Below are 13,856 nucleotides of genomic sequence, written 5' to 3'. Positions count from 1 at the left end.
CATCGGCTCTACGCAAACATTCACTATCAAGTATCATCACACGTAGAGTAGTTGTCATATAGTAAATCTAGCCAATCGATGTTATTTACGTATGGCTAGTCGAGGTGGCAATATACACCGTGAAGAGAATAATGGCCAGCATGCTGACTGAGGTATCTTAAAACCCGGGCACATAAATCCGTGCTTAATCCCTAACTCCAAATGCTCCAAATCATGGTGCCTGATATCCTCATCCGAGAAAGTTCCTCCCTAGGTCCTAATGAGCGAATCGATGACCATGACTACGAGGTTTTCCAACCCGTCTACGCAAGTTTCCCTCGTCACTCTTTTTCTGGATAGCAATCGGCTTGCTAAAGACCCTAGCAGCCGCCGCGACGGTTCCGACATGCTCCCAGCTATCGCTATCCTCGCCCAGACTCCAAGCCATCACGCCGCCCAGTTTCATAGGCGCGACAATCTCACGAACCTTCTGAACAATTAACTCCGGCGAGTCCCAGGTCCAGAACAGCTTGCTATCCGCATCCCAGTACCACATACCGCCCTCTTTATTGTCAAGCTGGCCGTTCGCAAGCGCCTTGCCGAATGAAACGACCACGTCGGGGGCCTTGCAGATACCATATGCGGACTGGCATCCCATGCCGCAGTACTCGGCCGTGGAGCCGCAGGATCCGTATTGAGAACAGCAAGTACCCTCGGGGCATTTGAAGCTCGTACCAGCGCCGCAGGTGCCGTCGTTAGACGTAGCCATGTTCTGAGGTGGTGTCGGGGGATGAACGTGGGCCTTCTCGAAAGTCATAGCCCCTGAAGTACCTGCATCAGAGCCGTCGCCGTTCTCGGCCGAGACAACTGGGCAACCGATTGGCTGGGTGCAATTCGCATCAGGTGGCGTCATGAAGTATTTCGCATAGTATGCAAAGCCGAGGTTGAGCTTGGAGGGTGGTAAGCCCATGTCCAGGTACATTTTGGTGGCGTTAATAGCCCCCTTGACGGATGTGTGGTGAGAGGTCGTGCCATCGCGACGGTTCATCATGTCGTAAGACATCAAGTTAACCATGTCCACAGCAGCGAAAATCGACGGTGCCTGGGGCCCTGAGTAGGCCATTATATCGCGATGCATGGCAGGGACGGCAATCGAGAGTTGCTTGGGAGCGATGGCGTTCTTGATTTGTTGCAAGAACATCGGGAAGGTCGTGATCTCATTTGTCTTATCCGAATTGGGAGTCTGTTTGTAGTCGGCGCCGTTGCCGCCTGGATACTCCCAGTCGATATCTACGAAGTCGAAGCCGTGGGTCTCTACCATCGTCGCGACGTTCTTTGCGAACATGCCGCGGCTCTCTTCTGACATGGCCCCTTTCGAGAAGCCGGCCGTGTCGCCCCATCCGCCGATCGCGATGCCGACCTGAGTTCCGTCGTCAAACATGGCGCGGACCTTGTCGAGTGGCATGAACGGCTCGTAAGCTCCTGCCGTCTCGGCGGCGAAGAGAGATGAGTTGGCGAAGGCCATGATGACGTGGGTTATACCTGCCGTTACGTCTCTGCCTGGAAGGATGGCCGTGTGGTATCTTGAAATTACGTTAGTTTATCATGGCATTAGAGGTGAAAGGGAAACGTACTGGTCGAAGTATACGACATTCCGTAAAGCTGCCGTGCTATTGGTTGGAGTACCGTTGGCTGGAGTACTGCTGGTTGGAGTGCCGTTGGCTGGAGTGCTGTTGGCTGGGGCGCTGTTGGTTGGAGTGCTAATAGTCGCCGTATCGCCGCCGCATGCAATGGCAAGCCCAGCCATGGCTAGGCCGCCTAGAATATTCTTGATCATATGCATAATGAAGGTAATGCAGTTTGATGAAGGTTATACGATAATAGAGTCGAATATGGTGGTGTTGTCATAATTTGTTGTTGAAGGATGGTTAAGGTCAGCAGAATTAGATGGAGAGGAGTGGTTTATGTAGTAAAGCTGAAACCATTTCCGTATGCTTGTGGTCCTTTTGAAGACTCACTGTCCCTCGCAAGCCCACCTGACTGTCTCTCAAGCCGTGATCCGCGAGGTTCAACAAAAGTACGTATTGCAGTGATTCAGCCCTAAACTACTTGGCAGTTGCAGTTACAAGAATTAGTGATGGAGCAAGGACGGGGAATGACGTGGAAAGAACTCAGAAAACACGCTGCTATGAGAGTGTTTGGTTTGCTGATTGGTTGGTTGCCTATTATATTCAAGCATAGGTACCCTATCACAAAATTACCATCTCTTGAGCCATCTAGGGACGATGAATCTATTCCACGAACAGTTCACCCTAGTGCATACAGAAGCGACGGTATGTCATTAACTAACCCTATTGACTTCAAACTCGCAAACCAGTATCTGTTCGTTATTACTATTGTGAAACTCGGTATGAACAACAAAGCGCAATGCAGTAAAGAACCCTTAATATGGATTATTCTAAACAATAGCACAAGTAGTTACAAATAGCTCGTGGCGCAAAAGGATGCAAGGCGGTATGAAAAACGCAGCATCCCAGTTTCGTAAGTTACAATAATCAATATCCAATAGAATAGTATTGGCTTATACTCTAAACTTTTCTTACAGACATTGTGAATTCTCGTGATTTAGCATCAATACTATATATGTTAATAAATAACTTCACCTAAAGGCTAGTAGTAATATATGGTAAATCATACATTTATATTTAATAATACTCGCGTTGGAATTTGCTAACTCAGTTCCAAGGCATCTATATACCTAACCCGTGAAGCCCATTATTATGTTACTGAGATGGTGCAGTCAAGTTATATAATTGTATTTTTGTAAGAGCCGTTGCATTGTGCCATGAATTCACCAGCCTCACATCATCTCACATATTACAATACCAGCAACTTACATAGCTTACTCCTATCCTATTGCAAGTTCTGTTTTTAGCTGGCTCCATCTGTGTCACTGATATACTATTCACAACAAAACGCAGTGTAGTATGACATTGGCTGTCTTCACCAACGCTCCTAGGTATTATACATCCAGCAAAGTCTCAATATGCCATTTAGTTCCCATGGATAAACTTAGGGAATTAGGAAAACACGGGATACTTATTTGACTCTTAAAGGGGCAATTGCTATCTTTTTTGTAGGTTTATGTAACATACTAATCGAGATAATAAAGTCATAGGGTTTGCTGTTAGTACAAAGTGGAAGATTACGTAAAGACACGGGCGTCTCTTATTAAACATGCCCATTGTGTAGCACAAGTAAACAAAGAGTTGAGTAATCTCAGGCGAGACTGCAACGGGCCGAAATATATTGGTAATAAATGTTATAATTCAAACATGGCTTGAGAAGGGAGAGTACTATGAACTGTCTCGGTAAATTACCTAGAGGCCAAGCCAAGTTACACTTTTAACCCACCAAGCATGTTTTCTTTCTCCTTTGCGAATGTTAGAGAAGGATACGGAGTTGAAGTATATCCATATGGAGAGATATCGGCTAAGCGCATTCGTATATGCAGTCTAACTTTTGTTTTGTTTTGTTTTGTTTGAATATCATGCCCTCGATACCTACACATACGAGGACTTATGCGCCGCGAACCTTGTCGTGATCCACAGGAAAAAGGAAAAAGCAGGATATGGGATTGTTGTTACCGGATGTTTGTGGCTTATAGGCTGCATAGGTTGCATAGGAGACGGGCTAGGTCCGAGACATGCGGGCAGGATCCTTCGCCTCGACGCGTGCATGCAGATGAGATTCCTCGCAGGACTAAACAGATGATGTGATGGGATCGAATTTGCCTGCTTTTGGAAATCAGCCTTTGTTTTGATTGGAGGCAGTCGATGCTTATCGATAGGGCTACACAGGGAATCTTGATCCTAAGTGGGGCAAAACTGAAACGGCAGCAGCTGCATTGGGCTAAATAGAGTAGTTGCTGTGGTGACAACCCATGTAACAATAGTGGGGGCATCTAGCGGGAAACTGGCAAATAATAACTCGCGCTCAATTGTTGATCTGCCTGAATGGGTTTACCTTCATCTTCCCCTCCATATTACTTTTCTTAGACAACGCCTCGACCGGCCTCTAAAAGCAAGACACATCATCTTATCAACTATCAACTGCGAAATCACTTGCATCACTTGCATTTGCATTTGATCCTTTGCAAAAATATTCCCCGGAGGCCACTTGCGCATGCAAAACGCACGAAATCGCTTTGGCGTAACTTGATCGCCTGGGATGCGCCGACTGACCTCATCGAGCTTCTAGGTTGCCTAACTAAAAAAAAAACTCATTCATTAACTTGACCAGATTTTTCTAATATCGAACCACAATCTGCGGCAAGGCCAGTGCGTCACCGCTTGCAAGCTTGAAATCTGCTTGACCTTCCTAACAAAACTTCGATACAATTCATGAATACAAACAATTAGGCATTTCGCCATCTGCTATTGGTATCGCATTCAAGATGGACGCGAGCTACCTTTCCCAGCAGGTTAATACCATAATCGGTCAGCTCCATGGCCTCTTCGACGAGATTGGCGTTGCCAGTCATGATCGCGAAGCCAGAGAATCGGAGGTGAGCCACACTATATCGATTGCGTCGACGAAAAACTAATAGGAGAAACCTAAAGCTCTTCGCAGCGCTCTCCGAGACTTTGAACAATCAGGTGAAACAGGTGACAGTAGAAAAGAAGGAATTAGTCGAAGAGGCGCAAAAACTTATTACTGTAATCCGCCAAATGGAAGCGTCCCTAGACGGTTCCAGGTCACAACGCAGCTATACACCCGAGAGTGACGATCTTCGGGTCACTTTTCCGCTCACAAGATGCTTAACGGTGCTAAAAGAGAAGCATACGCATATAAGCAAGCTTCACCGTGAGCGATTCGAGCAAGTTAAGAGTAAGTTGAACTCAACCATGGCGGGAGAGATCCCGAAGAGGGCATTTCGTTCTAATCTACTTGTAGAACTCGTACAGGCATTAGAGTCTTACTCTTCCCATCTCGAACCTACATTCATAAATATTGCTTTACCACCCACGGGTGCGAATCAGTCTATTCCCCCGAATTTCGATCTTTCCCCTTCATACGTTAATAAATTAGACGACGAATTTACCCGAGTCTACGAAGAATACACCCGACGTGTAAATACAGTCAAGTCTCTATCGGAGCATATCATCCAGCTATGGGCAGAGCTTGGTACGCCTCAAGCTCAAACCGACGGCGCGATTGTAAAGTATTATCGCGATGCCCCTGAGCAGCTCGGCCTGCACGAAGAAGATCTGTCTAGACTTCGTAATAAGAGAGACAAGTTAGCAGAGGAGAAGAAGAATCGCGAAAAGCGTCTCAAAGATCTCAAGGTGTCTGTTGCGGCTCTTTGGGAGAAGCTGGGTGTCGATGAAGCGGAGCGTAAGGCGTTCCTAAATGGCAACCGCGGCTGCGGCGTCCGACAGATCAACGAGTTTGAGGACGAATTAGCTAGGCTAAACGAGCTTAAGCGACAGAACTTGCACTTGTTTGTGGAAGATGCGCGATGCAAGCTCCAGGAGCTATGGGATACGCTATACTTCTCGGAGGATGAGATGCTCGAATTTACGCCGGCCTTCTCTGACGTTTACAGTGACGCGCTACTAGAAGCTCACGAGCGCGAGATCACTCGACTTGAGACTTTAAGAGAACAGCGAGCGCCCACCCTAGCCTTAGTTGACAAGCATCGTACTCTTGTTCACGATCGAGATGAGCTTGCAGCATCTAGCCAAGACGCATCCCGACTCATGATGCGTGGTCAAAAGGGAGAAAGGCGAGACCCAGGAAAGTTATTGCGCGAGGAGAAGATGCGAAAGAGAATTACCAAAGAGCTTCCCAAAGTCGCTGCAGAGCTTGCCAAATTGCTAGAAGAATGGGAGGATGAATACGGTCGCCCATTCCTTGTATATGGGGAGAGGTACCTCGATCTTCTAGAACCCGAAGCTCCCAGACAGGTTCCAGGCCCAAGATCAAAGACCCCCGCGGGCCCTCCGCCATCGGCAAACAAGATGCAGAAACCAGCGCCGCCACCTAGCCGCACCAACAGTAATGCTAGCAAAGCAGGTACTTTTCCAAGATCGAAAACGCCGGTAGTGAACGGCAACGGCAATGGCACAATCAGGAGAGCGCCTCCTGGTATGCAAGCACCCAAGGACCCGAAGGGTAGCCCGTCCAGGATACCAGCTCGCGCTCCTTTGTCTAATCTGAAGCATGGCAACAATTCCCCCGAAAGACCTCGGCCAGAATCGCGGGCCCAAGGTGTACTACGACCTGGACACCCGCTCTCGCGCGCTCCTCCGCCTAAGATGAGAGACTTAAACTCGCCTCCCGAGCTAGAGACCCCGATAAATCCTTACCGAAACGTCGGACTTGGTTCAAGCACCCATATCCGAGCTGTTGAGCCGGACGATGTGTATGATGATCGGGCATACGAGCGAGACTCGTACCAAGCTTATGAAAGATCTCAATCACATCAAGAGCCGCACATGTCTATACAAAGTGAGCGACTTGCACAGTCATCCTACCCTCAAGCACCTCCTCCGAGACAGATTTCAAATACGTCTACGGTGGTAACCGGGTCTGAAAACTGGGAGACGTACGACGATAATTCGGAGCCGGAGGCGGACACATCCGATGCATACTACGCCAAGGTACGAGCAGCAAGAGGAAAGCGGTTCACACCAGAAGACCCGTACTCGCGGCAGCAAGCAAATGTACCGAAGCGATATCGAGGCATCCCCCCTCAAATGCCACCTGGGCACGGTACGATAGATGCTGAAGGCAATCGTATCATTTCGGGCAGTGAGTGGACTGATGAAGATGCCTACTAAGCATTTCACCATTCTTCCTACTGGACCATTAACGAGCGATAACGAGCAATTACGAGCTTTGAAAAGTTACGCATCTCACCGTTACGATTTATGTGACGCTTCTCACAACCTGTCAGCGATGGCGCTCTTCCGGATTCTTTCACATAATATTCTTGGTCACGTTTTGGCACTGTTCCCGATTTACACACACCGGTTTTTGCTTCTTGCCTCTTATTCCGCTTCTTGTATTTGTCTTTAATTGCATTATGATGTCGTTCGCCGCGAGGCCACCTAGGTGGAGTCCTAGCTTGGCAAACTTGACGTTTGTCAAAGCTGGTCGATAGCGCATAGCACCCGAATCGTGGTACTCATGATAGCTTTAACTTGCCTGGAATTACATGCTCTCTGTTGGAACATAATCGGAAAGGGGGTGGTAGGCGGAGGGTAAGCAAGCAGCTAAAGGGGGTGAGGAACATTGGAATCGGCGTCGGTTCATAAGGCGTCAAGATGGAGAGCGAATAGGCATGTTGAGATTCATATTCCGGCTCCTTTCGTCGTAGCTGAAATTAAAGAGCCGGCTTGAAGCCGGTATTTCCTCTTAAACGTAAAATCGCCATAGTCTTAGCGAATGTGAAAGTACCTATGTTTATAATTGCTAAAGTTGAGCCTATCGATGATATATGTAGTAGCACTGCAGATTAAAGCACAGCAAGGTTCATTAGGTGCATCAGTGTGCATGTAGTGTACCCCTGATGCAAAGCCCCAGACATCGGAAGTCGGGGTTCTCTAGCGTATTATTTTAGGATACGAAACCTTATCAGATGGTCTTGTTTCAGCCTTCAGCCTTCAGCCCTATCTCCCAACCCTCTCGTAACTCTATTTCATTAGCCCCTGCTTCGAAATGGTTAACTGCCTAATCCTTCTATCCTACAACTACCATGTAGGATTCTCATCTTGTTCCGATGTCACTTGTTGCGCAACAATATATTGACAGTAGCTTTATATCCTACCTATAAACGACTTGCCTATAAATGAACCCCCTTTCCTCCAACCTCCAACCCAGGTGGTCTCCTAACAACAGGCCTCATGAATGGATCAGGGACCCTTAATCGGAGCCGATTGCCGCCGAACCCATCGGAAAATCACGACGATACTTCCTATAATGCCGCCTTAAAAGGTGCTTCGCTCGCTTTCCAAAAGTCCACTCCGAGACAATTGTCTACAACCACCACCCCTTCTCGAAATGTCGATAACCGAGCTCTTATCGCAGCCACCTCGGCTTCACGAGATCATTCCCGGGCAGCTAGCCGACAGAATACGGGTAACGACAGCAGCATCCACGGTGCAAACAGTAGCCTTGAACACGAACAACGGATAAAAAACCAGACTTCGGTACAACACTTACAGCCACCCTTCCATGATAGCTCCTCCTCCTTGGGGTTTGGGAGCAAGCAAACTACGCCAGATCCTCGTTCTCCATCCTTCATAGCTGCAACCTTGGCCGCCAGCAGATCTACTAGTCCCGCCCATCAGCATCAAACAGCTCAATCGCATCCGCACGCCCAGCAGCCAGTCAGGAGTCAACCGAAATCTAGCCCCGATGCCAACAGCGCTGCCAGTTCAGTAACGAGCCTCGACTTAACAACAGATATGACCTCAATCCCTCCTACGAACGCTCTTATATCGATGTTTGAAAAGAAGAGAGATGATACAGATCCTATTAAGAAAGATGTAGAGGTACCGGAGAGTTCGAAGCCGCTTAGAATAAAATCTGTGACTCGACCTCTGACCCCTCCAAGAACATCGAGCTCTATTTCTAAGAGTAGCCTATCCCCATCAAGACTAGCTAGCGATATAGCGTGGCAAAGAACACCATCTCCTTCAGTTTCAGTGATGAAGTCAGCCCGGGAGGGACATCGCCTGACTCAAAATATGGCCATCGAAGCTAAGGCACGCCCCCCTACTCCTCCACCAGCAAGGACGAAGAACAAACCCTACACGCCTTCGCAACCTAGAGCTCTAGAGTCAAGTGGTAAACCGCGCGCTTCTACACCACCAAAGTCTATTGGAAAGGCGGATACCGTTATTCTATCGCCTCGGCCAACGCGGTCTACTTCCCAACAGATTCTATTAAACGACATACAGGCACAAGATGCGGTGCGGCCGGGCCAAACGTCCGGGCCAAGGCTACAATATCCGGCTCCCTCACATGAAATTACAGCCCCATCCCTCCGGGAAGATGATCTTCGTCGGAGTTCGACTTCATCTAATGATACCTTTGTCTCTGCGTCATCAGTCCCAACACCCCACCCTAGCTCTCCAGATAGAAGTAGATCTCGACCATCAACCCCTATCACGCCGCGGCAAAGGCGGCCTCCATCAACACGGGCTATATCTACAGAGGCTACCTCCGCTAGTCGTCCACCAGTTCCCCCTCGGCGACAACCGTACATGAGCTCTCCTAACCTACCCCTGGATTCACTTACCGATGCCATCGTAGCGGGCGCTCTCGCATCGTCCCGTATAACGCCATCAAAGACCCCGCCGCCAAAGCCGCCGTCCCGCAAGCAGACACCACATATGCGCCAGACGCTACGCCATCCGCCTAGCAAATCGGACGACGAAGGGGTGGCTCGCTCGCGCCACCGCAAACCTCTCGGCAAACTAGGCGGCAACAAGCACATTCACCACGAAGGTCAGCGTCGCCGCTGGCGCGAAGAAATCACACTACGCGAGCGCAAGCGGTACGAGGGCGTGTGGGCGAGTAATCGGGGCTTACTGCTTGTTTCACCAGATGCCGGGGATTCCCTATCCGCTCCTACTTCTACCCCTAACGAAATAGAAAAAGAAAGGGAAAGGCAAAGGGAACTAGAGCAAGCCGTAGCCAACGTGGTGGTGCGTGATATCTGGGCACGCAGCCGGCTACCGCCAGACGAGCTGGCGGAGGTGTGGGACCTAGTGGATAGACGTGGGCGTGGATATCTAGACCGCACGGAGTTTGTGGTTGGGATGTGGCTTATTGATCAGAGGCTCCGTGGACGCAAAATCCCGCGCAAGGTCTCAGAAAGTGTTTGGGGAAGCGCTAGGGGCGTGAAGGTTGCGGTGCCGAAGGGGGGGAAGTAAGCTTTTGCTTATACTTCTGCTGGTAGCGGTGGTGGTTGGTGGTGCTATGACTTCGAACAGTCGTGCTTTTTGGCGGTACGAGTAAATAAATGGATGGGAACGTGAGAAGGCGGGCAGGTTGTGTATAGACTGGAGATTGGATAAGCGCATGGGATAAGAGAGAGGATTGATACCCCTGTATAAGTTTAAAGTAGAGTTATTGGTGGCACTGGTTGCCTATAGTATTTATAATGACCTATCTTCGTTTTCTATGGTGTGTAAGCTATTTTAATGCTATTTCCGGTGCTTTTATGGAGAATTGAGGTTGTAATTTGAATATGTCATATGGCTTGGTTTTTCTTATTTTACAATATGAATAGCATAATGTCTCGTTAGTTGCTTTAACCATTCTCCATAAGGATATAAGGGTATACCTAAGACAAGGAGTGAGAGCACAACGTTGTTAAGGCGCGTAGAATTATGAATCTAGCCAAGACTGAGCTAACTGGTATAATTAGAAGCTACTTTTTCCAGATGTCTTGGTAGTTTAGGGAGCCAATAGTCTCGTTACATTAGTGCTGAAACATTGAAGTATAAGTTCCATTAACTACGATAGAGTTAAAGACATCCATGGGTCAGAAGAAGTTAAAGAGTAATTAACAGTACTTGAATTGAAATCATGACGTAGGAATTATAGAATAGCCCGTTCTTCTAGGACTTCCCTAATGAGCCTCATTGGCCTCATCTGAATACCTCTATATTCTATATATCCCTTAAATTATAACATTTTCTCACCACTAAATATTAGATGAAAACGATACCTAGCCTTCCTCGACTGAATCTATATCGAACCAGTCGGAATTTGACTTACCTTAGGAGTATAATGATTCCTAACCAACTCCCCTACGCGCCATTCACGACATGTCCGGTACGCTTCAAAGTGGTGACAGACCAGACGAAGAAATCAAATAACCCCGAAGAGGAACAGAATGGCTGCCAAACAGCCAGATCCGCAACCAAGTCCACAAGTATTAGATCCGAAGGTCCCGGGTCGAAATCTGGGGAGGGACCAGGTCAGCATACGGGATAGCTAAGAATCATTGGTCTTATATAATCATAAAAGAAGCATTCTAGGTGATCTGTTCTTCAAAGTACTTTATCTGACACGTTCTAGAAATATTCGGGACATACGGGCAGACGGGTGGGAGTTTGTCATCTGTAGGATCCACCTACGTAATGGCGCATTTGATGAAGTGTAGGACCAAGAGCGATGATTGGATAACAAAGCCACAGACAATGGTTACTAGCCTTGTCACGCGGATCCCTTCAGTGGCTAGTTAGCTTTCTTTAGGACCTTAGCGTCCGGCAGTTCCTGAAACACCTGGTCCCGGCCACAGCTGGCGTTACATAGTACGTTTGGAGCTTAATTACAGGTACCTACCTAAGCAAAGGGATCCAGTTTCCAGAAAGGCGGCGCTTGTGCGACAGAAACGTAGGAGACTTTTTATTATTAACTTATTATTACACGAAAACAACTCCACGGACTTCCATTTCTATTTTTACACAATCCAAAGGGTCCTTCTTGCATTTTGACCAACTCACTTCTCACTTCTGACTAACTGAATTTCTTTTGTGGCAACTCTCAATTCTTACCTTCTTGCGACTTTACAATTTTCTAAACTTACAAGCAACACGCACGCTGATTTGCTAATGTTTGACGATTACTGCCGCAATTCATTCCTAAGCACTTGCTTAAACGTTAATTGCATTGAGCAATAACCCTGAATCTTGTTGATCTGTTGAGGGGCATTCCGACGCCCTTTTAACCTTATTGGTTATTGACTACGGCCGCTTCTACATACTTCTTCTACTAACTCCCTTCTCTTTCGCATATTCTCTCTGATCTTCAGTTGAGAAGCTTCACTTGATACTTGTCCGGCCCCATTCTTAATTAGCTTTCCACCATTTTGTCGGGTTAATATTTTGTGGTGTCCAGCTGCTCAGCAATGAATCGCGTCGACTATCTTGAGCTACTCTGACTTTAATCCACTTTACCCCCTGACATTACGATTCAGACACGATATTTTGGCGTCAACAACACGTTACTCTTATTCGTAATTAGACCGAGGTCGACTCAACTAATCTAATACTTGGAGACAACAAACCTACCTATCCGGAGTTCGGAGACCGACCTTATTTCACGCGTTCCCAAGAGCTCATACAATGGCCGAGACCGCGACCCAGTCCCCTCTCGACCTATCCACGAATATATCAAGTCGAGGTGCAACCATTAGCGTTCCTCCTTCATCCGCGATGGCAGCGCCCGCAAATACCCAAATCAATCGTCTACGAAACCAGTTCGCTGTACCGATAGCTAGCCCAGTCAATCAGAATGGAAGCTTCGAGTTCGACCGCGTGCTCAAGTCCGGCTACGTCCAGAAGCGAACCCAGAAGACCAAGGTAAGTAGCTACGTTATACCATACTTCTACCCCGAAGATCATGTCTGCCGGGGTACTAAACAGTAATGTTTGACAGACTTGGAAATCTGTTTATCTTGTTCTTCGACCCAGCGCTCTCTCAATATACAAAACGGACAAGGAGAGCAAGCTTCGACACAAGCTCTGGACTTCGGAGCTCTCCGCCGTCACGCTCCTCAAAGACCCTAAGAACAAGCGTCACAACCTCTTCGGTCTATTCTCGCCAGCGAGGAACTACCACTTCGAGGCCCCGAATGCGAAGGATGCGCAGGAATGGGTGGACCTAATTAAGACAGACGCGAAAATAGAGGAAGAGGAAGAAGAGATGTTCTTAGCAAGCCCTATTATTCGCCGACAGACATTTGCTCCCGTTGGTACATCGCAGAATGGGTCAGGAACGACGCGGATCTTACCTCCAGATCACGAAAGGCCGATCTCCAGTTCACCCGAGCCTATCGATCCGAGATCGTCGCGATCTGCACCATCTACGAGAAGACTTTCGCACAACGATTATTCGGGGCTATCTGGAAACGAACTTGCTTCGCATTCAGATATATCCGACAACGAAGGACGAGCCCACGATGCATCTATCGAGAGTCTTAGTGCTCGATCGCCCACTACGTCGGGAACGCAAATAGAAACCGGCTCAAACAATCGTCCAATTTTGGGAGATAGGAATGCAAGCCAACTTAGCGGCCTTAATCTCGAGAACGATCCGGATCGCATCGTCTGGCAAGGCTGGCTCTGGTTGCTAAACAGCAAACGCGGCGTTAAGCAGTGGAAGAATCGCTGGGCAGTTCTCCGACCCCGGAATCTCATCCTCTATAAAGATGAATCCGAGTACAAAGCTTCCTTCATACTATCCCTATCCGGGATAGTTAATGTCGTGGACATCAATCCGATCAGCAAAACGAAGTCGCACTGCTTTCAGGTTATCACGGACGAGAAGACGTACCGCTACTGCGCCCACGACGAGGAAACGCTAGTGCATTGTCTGGGCGCTTTCAAGAGCCTGCTCTCCAAGCGGAGAGAGTTGGAAGCGCGGGCAGCTGCCTCGGGGAACGTGGCACCCCCTAACCCAACAGCAGCATGATGTTATCATGCAAAGCATTGTTTTTCGTGATACCCCTAGGAGCAATATGGTGAGACTGCATTTGGAACGTGGTATGGTCAGGTACACAGGCGAGGGGCGTAATACCGTCTCGGTGCTACGAGCTAAGAGTAAATCTCGCCTAGGAGGGAGATGTTACCCTTAACGAAGTGTTACGATACAGAAGCATTCTGGCGTACGCATGCTCTGCAGCATGATAATGACAAGAGTTGTACAACTTAATACTGCTACTGCTGCCCATCAGCATTGCAATGCAATAATACCGTGTGCTACTATATTAGCTAATATAATATAGACAGTTTTATTTGTAAGGGGGGATTCTGCTTGTGATAGATTCCCGTGTAGCCTTTATGAAGCGATTC

At 48.1% G+C, this 13,856-nt stretch overlaps 5 protein-coding genes across 5 annotated transcripts; 4 read left to right on the top strand and 1 right to left on the bottom strand.

Annotated features, from left to right (window-relative positions):
* Positions 1-59: 59 nt before the first annotated feature.
* Positions 60-2,089, bottom strand: F4817DRAFT_346563 (carbohydrate-binding module family 18 protein). Its single transcript, XM_049304420.1, has 2 exons — positions 1,614-2,089; positions 60-1,562 (listed from the first exon to the last, which is right to left on the bottom strand). Exons 1-2 carry the CDS (start codon positions 1,820-1,822, stop codon positions 257-259), a joined length of 1,515 nt encoding a protein of 504 aa, XP_049156306.1. The 5' UTR covers positions 1,823-2,089; the 3' UTR covers positions 60-256.
* A 2,212-nt stretch (positions 2,090-4,301) lies between these two features.
* F4817DRAFT_210693 (microtubule associated protein-domain-containing protein) lies at positions 4,302-6,894 on the top strand. The gene is made up of 3 exons (XM_049298681.1): positions 4,302-4,546; positions 4,602-4,869; positions 4,936-6,894. The coding sequence occupies exons 1-3, from the start codon at positions 4,436-4,438 to the stop codon at positions 6,822-6,824; spliced, it is 2,268 nt and encodes a 755-aa protein (XP_049156305.1). The 5' UTR covers positions 4,302-4,435; the 3' UTR covers positions 6,825-6,894.
* Positions 6,895-7,652: 758 nt separating this feature from the next.
* F4817DRAFT_346559 (uncharacterized protein) lies at positions 7,653-10,184 on the top strand. The gene has a single exon (XM_049304419.1). It carries the CDS (start codon positions 7,890-7,892, stop codon positions 9,924-9,926), a length of 2,037 nt encoding a protein of 678 aa, XP_049156304.1. The 5' UTR covers positions 7,653-7,889; the 3' UTR covers positions 9,927-10,184.
* A 226-nt stretch (positions 10,185-10,410) lies between these two features.
* Positions 10,411-11,120, top strand: F4817DRAFT_346558 (uncharacterized protein). The gene has a single exon (XM_049304418.1). It carries the CDS (start codon positions 10,714-10,716, stop codon positions 10,993-10,995), a length of 282 nt encoding a protein of 93 aa, XP_049156303.1. The 5' UTR covers positions 10,411-10,713; the 3' UTR covers positions 10,996-11,120.
* A 1,098-nt stretch (positions 11,121-12,218) lies between these two features.
* Positions 12,219-13,476, top strand: F4817DRAFT_360722 (PH-domain-containing protein; the record flags this gene model as incomplete). The annotated part of the gene is made up of 2 exons (XM_049306313.1): positions 12,219-12,365; positions 12,442-13,476. 2 exons carry the CDS (start codon positions 12,219-12,221, stop codon positions 13,474-13,476), a joined length of 1,182 nt encoding a protein of 393 aa, XP_049156302.1.
* Positions 13,477-13,856: the final 380 nt, after the last annotated feature.

Source organism: Daldinia loculata (assembly GCF_022478755.1).
Source record: "Daldinia loculata strain CBS 113971 unplaced genomic scaffold F4817scaffold_49, whole genome shotgun sequence".
Taxonomy (NCBI): Eukaryota; Fungi; Ascomycota; class Sordariomycetes; order Xylariales; family Hypoxylaceae; genus Daldinia; species Daldinia loculata.
Note: the sequence above shows the minus strand (reverse complement) of the source record. Positions and strands in the feature narration are given on the sequence as shown.

What these genes read in the sequence shown, in the direction of transcription:
- F4817DRAFT_346563 (XM_049304420.1), bottom strand. Translation starts at nt 1,822, where the DNA reads ATGCATATGATCAAGAATATTCTAGGCGGCCTAGCCATGGCTGGGCTT. An exon ending in AATGTCGTATACTTCGACCA is followed by an intron (nt 1,563 to 1,613) that starts GTACGTTTCCCT and finishes CGTAATTTCAAG; the next exon opens with ATACCACACGGCCATCCTTC.
- F4817DRAFT_210693 (XM_049298681.1), top strand. Translation starts at nt 4,436, where the DNA reads ATGGACGCGAGCTACCTTTCCCAGCAGGTTAATACCATAATCGGTCAG. An exon ending in GCGAAGCCAGAGAATCGGAG is followed by an intron (nt 4,547 to 4,601) that starts GTGAGCCACACT and finishes AGAAACCTAAAG; the next exon opens with CTCTTCGCAGCGCTCTCCGA. An exon ending in GCGATTCGAGCAAGTTAAGA is followed by an intron (nt 4,870 to 4,935) that starts GTAAGTTGAACT and finishes ATCTACTTGTAG; the next exon opens with AACTCGTACAGGCATTAGAG.
- F4817DRAFT_346559 (XM_049304419.1), top strand. Translation starts at nt 7,890, where the DNA reads ATGAATGGATCAGGGACCCTTAATCGGAGCCGATTGCCGCCGAACCCA.
- F4817DRAFT_346558 (XM_049304418.1), top strand. Translation starts at nt 10,714, where the DNA reads ATGAAAACGATACCTAGCCTTCCTCGACTGAATCTATATCGAACCAGT.